Raw genomic sequence first — 4,937 nt, 5'->3', positions numbered from 1 at the left:
CCCCCCCCCCCCCCCCCCTGCCTATGTCTCCTGGGGCACCACTTGCATGAGCTTCTGGCAAAAGACGGTCGTGGCAACTGGCAGAGACAGGAAGCCAGGTTAGCGGGGCACAGTCAGGGCACTGCCCCCGGAGGTGGGGCTCACGCAGCCGAGCTCTCTGCAAGGCTGTGCCACTACTCCCTCGGCCCTGGACAAGCCCTGGGCCAGGCCTCCTGTGGGGCCCTCCTGCTGGGCGACCCCTGGCCTGGCAGCCAGGGCAGAGCAGAGTCTGCCCCACTCTGTTCAGAACCATGTACATGGTGCACATGCCCCCCCCCTTGGCCCACAGACCAGCCTGGAGGAGTGGCCTGGGTCACCGTGAGCAGGCCACAGAGGGACTGTGCCCCTCGGCCTTCCCAGGTCAGCTGGGCTGCGCAGATGGAGGGATCTGTGACTTGGCAGGAGCACCCTGGTTCTCTGGACTCTCGCTCTCAGAGATTAGGCAGCACCAAGCCGGGACTTAGCCCTGAGCACGTGTTCACTTGTTACTGCTGGGCCCAGCCCTGGCCACCCCCCCGAATACCCAGGGGCCCAAAGGCATTGCCTGTTCCCCCACAACTGGACCCCACGGGCAGGTGGCCAGCCCTGGGGCAGCGATGGGGAGCTGGCGCCGTCAGCAGGACACTCACAGATGCCCTGGAGGAGCCACTTGGGCTTGTTCTTCCACCAGACACCCAGGAAGTAGACTGGCAGCCCACTGAGGATGATGGCGAAGCCGATGCCACACTCCACAGGTGTCTTCCAGAAAGACACGGCGATGAGGAACAGGCAGGCCAGCGTGAAGAACACGGGCAGCACCAGGCTCACCTGGGGGCGGGTGGAGGTCAGTGCTTGCACAGGGTGCCACGGCTGCTTCGTCCCTGTGCCTGCACTTCTGGGAGGCCAGGAGCTGCTGACACACAGCGCTGGCGTGCACCACTGGGCGGCCCGAGCCAACCGGGGCCGCCTCCTCCCCTCCAGGAAGCCACCGCTGCGTCAGCGGCTCCAGATCCCACCTGCACTCATGTCCGTGTGCCCCTACATGCCACATGGGCTGGGAGCAGGGAGGCCCGAGACTGCACGTGCATGTGGCCGGAACCCTGTCACTGAGTGAGCTACCCCCACGCCCTGGGAAAGGCACGTCTATTCTGTCACACTCGGTCCTCGCTAGCACCCTCTGCAGCCCTGCTCACTGCACGGAGGGAGGGGGGAGAGGGTGGCTTGTCCACGGCACGGTGGCGGCCCAGCCCGCGGGCCTCACCTTGATGGGCCGCTCCAGCTCGGGCTTCCTGTAGCGCAGCCAGATGAGGCCGATGATGGCCAGGGCCACGCACAGCCAATTGAAGAAGCTGAAGAAGTTGATGACGGAGAAGATGTCCTTGGAGAAGGCGTAGAGCAGCGTCATGGCACACTGAAAGGCGGGCAGGGCTCTGAGCCTGGGTGGGAAGTGGGGCGCCGGCAGGCACAGGGGCGTCCACTCTGCTCGCAGGGCACCCCGGGGCAGTGAGGACCCGCCCACCATCCCCACTGCAGTCCCTTGTGAGAGGACGTAGCTACCCTGGGCACTGCCAGAGCGAGGCTTGGTGCACCGCGCCGAGGGCACGGCTGCACGGTTGGAGGATGATGAGGTGAGCAGACGTCTGACCCTCTCCCATCCGGCCACGCTCCCTGACACGTTCCCGACAGACAGGGATGGGGAGGGCCTTCCGCAGCAAGGCCTTGCCCCTAGGGGACACCACGTGCGTGTCAGGACGCTCACATAGCCCCTTGGAGAAGGCCCAGCCGAGGACGCAGCCTCATCCCATGGCCATGACGGGGCCCTCAGACAGGCCTTGAAGCCAGTCCAGCCCAAGCAGGCTGCAGCCACGTGTGCCGGGAACACGGCCGGAGCCACCCCACGTCCGGACTCGCAGGAACTGAGAGGTAGTAAATGCTTTGTTTCGGGCCACAGCAAGGAATGGGCACGATCAGCCATCACTGCGGGCAGACGAGGACGCGGGTCCCGTGAAGGAACACAGCCCAGCATGAGCCCCAACACCTGCCCGTGCTCCCCAGCCCCGGGGCAGGCAGGTGGCCTGGAAACCGCGGCTCCCGGGGGCGTTTCCGTTTCACTCACTTCCAGACTGCTGGACTCTCTTCTGGCCACCAAGTGCTACTTTGGGGGACTGGAACCTAGACCAGCAGTTTCAAGAGGCCAGTGAGCGCAGTAGGGCCGAGCATGGCGTGGGGCACCCGGGCTCCTTAGTCGCATCTTCATCGTGGCCTCTGCTCGGGCTGGCCAGTCTACACGAGGCCCAGAGTGCAGACGCCACGCACGGCCTTGCTCTGGGGGCCCATACCACCCTGCGTGAGACGGCGGGATGTCAGGCTTACCGTGAACACAAGGGAGGGCACCGGGGTCAGGAGCCGGGGGTGGATCATGGAGAGGATGGAGGGCAGGTGGCCCTCCCTGGATCCCACGAAGAACAGCCTGTGGACAGTGGGCAGACAGGTCAGCACGCGGGGCCCGCACTGGGCTCAGGGGCAGCACGGGGCAGTTGGTGGGCAGGTCCCTTCACCTCCCTGGGACGCAGCCTGCCCATGCCAGGTGTCTGGGACTGTCCCTCTAAAGGCCAGGCCTGCGCCTCCCGGGGTGCTCAAGGTGCTCACCTTGAGGACGTGAACAGGGAGCCGTTGACAGAGCCGAAGCAGGACAGGCCCACGAAGACGGGGATGACCCAGGCCATGACGCCCAGGTGGTAGTTCCCGAAGTCCTGGAGACAATCTCAGTGAGCCGCCACGCTCGCCCAGAGGCTTCTGAGGGGCTCCCCTTCCCTCCCCACAGGGGCTCTCCTGGTCCCAGGTGATCTGCCTGCAGACGCCAGCCCACATCATGGAGCCGGGCTCCCTGGGCCACGCCTTCTAGCAGCAAACTGCCCGGAGCCCGGGCAGCACTTGGAATGACTGCAGGGAGCGGTTGCGGTCACAGTGTGGCCCCATGCTCACGTCTGGAACGGCACAGTGCCTACGTGGTCCGATACACTGACCTCGGGCCACTCAGGGTGGGGCTGGGCCCTCGGATGCCAAGAACGGCCCAGGGTGAGGGCAGCTGTCACCTCGGCCAGCCAGGCGCGTCCCTGCAGCGTCAGCCGTGGAGACCGAGGGCCACCTGGGAAGCCGCCCTGCTGCATGTGCCCTGCAGCCTCCTGGGGACCCCCCGGCCTACTCACCACAGCCACGGCCTCCGACGTGAGCATCTGCTCGGTGGAGAGGGTGGTGAAGTAGGCCAGGTTAGTCAGCACGTACACCAGCGTGACGATGGGCAGCGAGATGATGATGGCCAGGGGCAGGTTTCTGCAGGGGAGGGAGCAGGGAGCTCAGCAACGGCCTCCGTGTCCCCATCTGAGAACTGAGAACTGGGGCCGCCAGCCGAGACAGGGAGGGCTCGAGGGAGCAACAATCGGTTGCCCCGTCTGAACTCCCAGGGCTCTGCTCAGGATGTCAGCACAGGACCGTCCCCAGGCCTATGGGGTTGGGCTGAGAAGGCCGCAGCCAGCCTCTCTGTCCCTTCCAGGCAGGGGCCCTCAGACATGCATACACACACATGTATGCACGCTCACCTGCACACGCACACACGTGTGCACACTCATATCTGGGAAGGTGGGCCGAGGTCCACCCCAGGCCTAGAGGCTGCAGTGTCAGGTGAGGGCAGGAAAGCTCTTGGGGACACAGCTGCCCCTCCCAGGGGGAGCCCTGCTTAAGGCCACATGGCCTCCTGTGGTCACCTTGACCCACGGCCCTTGGCACTGCCCTCCGCCAGGCTGGGCCTCTGGGCGGAAGGAGTGTCTTCCCCACACAGAAAACGGCCCCACGCTCGCACCTGTAGGGGTTGATCATCTCCTCGGTGACGAAATTCAAGTAATTCCTAGAATTTGGAGAACAGCTTCATTATAGCTCAGCACACACTCGGGGGAAATAAACAAAATCCCATGGGGAGCCTTCCTGGCTGCTCGGCTGGGGCGATGACTTCCGCACTCCTGCCCTTCTGCCTCCCAGGTCTTGGGCGACAGAGCCTCAAGGGCGTGAGGGTGGCAGCAGGTATGGAGCTCGGCCCCGGCCTGCCTGCTCTGGGTGCCCCCTTGCCTCCTCTGCCCTCCACTACTTCTGTCCTAGCAGCCCGGCCCAAGGGCAGGGTGGGATCCCCCGAACGGTCCTGCTGCTGGGACTTGGGGCTGCTCTGGGCACCTGTTCCCCAAGGGTGTTTCCTGCAACTCCCTCCCGCACTCGCTCTTAAACCACTCGGACGCCTGGACCCCTCGGGGCTCACGTGTCCCCAGGCCAGGAGACCCAGACAGCACGAAACCCACCATCCTCCGTAGGCAAAGAGGCCGCTGTACAGGGCCAGCACAATGTTCCCCACGTCCAGGTTGGTGCCTTCAAAGGAGGACTTGGGATCCAGATTGGACACGTCACCTGCCAGGGCCACGCAGCAGAGGAAGGCGGGGTCAGATAAGGCCGGGTGTGCTCCTCCCGTCCCGGCCCAGGCCAACAGCCCTGCACTGGGGCTCATGGCATGCACCTGCTGGGCTGAGGGACCCTGCGGCCTAGCTCGTCCTGGCAGGAGACAGGCTGGCAAGGACCAGAGGGATGTGGGGGGGCCCGGGCCTCTCTGCGGGCTCAGGGCCAGCCCCCACTCTGTGAGAGGTGTCACCACCGGAGGAGCCTGGGGGCCAATGCACGGCGTGTCTGCTTCTGCCTACGACCAGCTCACAGCCCTGCCTGCCGACCTTCTAGAACACGCTCCACAGACCCTGTGGGACAGGCGCCGGCTGCATGGTGGCTGCGGCAGAATCCCAACCGCTTCAGCTTGGGGGCCGTTTCTAACAGTACCCACGGCTGTGGACAAGACTCAGCCCAGGTCCCCCCGGGGTCCGGAAGGG

The 4,937-nt window shown here is 65.4% G+C and overlaps 1 protein-coding gene across 1 annotated transcript in view; it reads right to left on the bottom strand.

Moving 5' to 3' along the window:
• Positions 1–4,937, bottom strand: part of SLC7A5 (solute carrier family 7 member 5) — a gene marked incomplete at its 5' end in the record, with an annotated part of 34,717 nt that continues 29,780 nt past the window's right edge. Inside the window, 8 exon segments of the mRNA XM_006152712.2 lie at positions 1–77; positions 669–846; positions 1,280–1,429; positions 2,392–2,488; positions 2,668–2,771; positions 3,228–3,351; positions 3,878–3,922; positions 4,365–4,470. Coding sequence (XP_006152774.2) covers positions 22–77; positions 669–846; positions 1,280–1,429; positions 2,392–2,488; positions 2,668–2,771; positions 3,228–3,351; positions 3,878–3,922; positions 4,365–4,470 — 860 coding nt within the window.

Source organism: Tupaia chinensis, unplaced genomic scaffold (assembly GCF_000334495.1).
Source record: "Tupaia chinensis unplaced genomic scaffold, TupChi_1.0 Scaffold000355_1, whole genome shotgun sequence".
NCBI classification, from domain to species: Eukaryota; Metazoa; Chordata; class Mammalia; order Scandentia; family Tupaiidae; genus Tupaia; species Tupaia belangeri.
The sequence above is the reverse complement of the archived record's forward strand: the minus strand, read 5'-3'. Positions and strand labels throughout refer to the sequence as shown.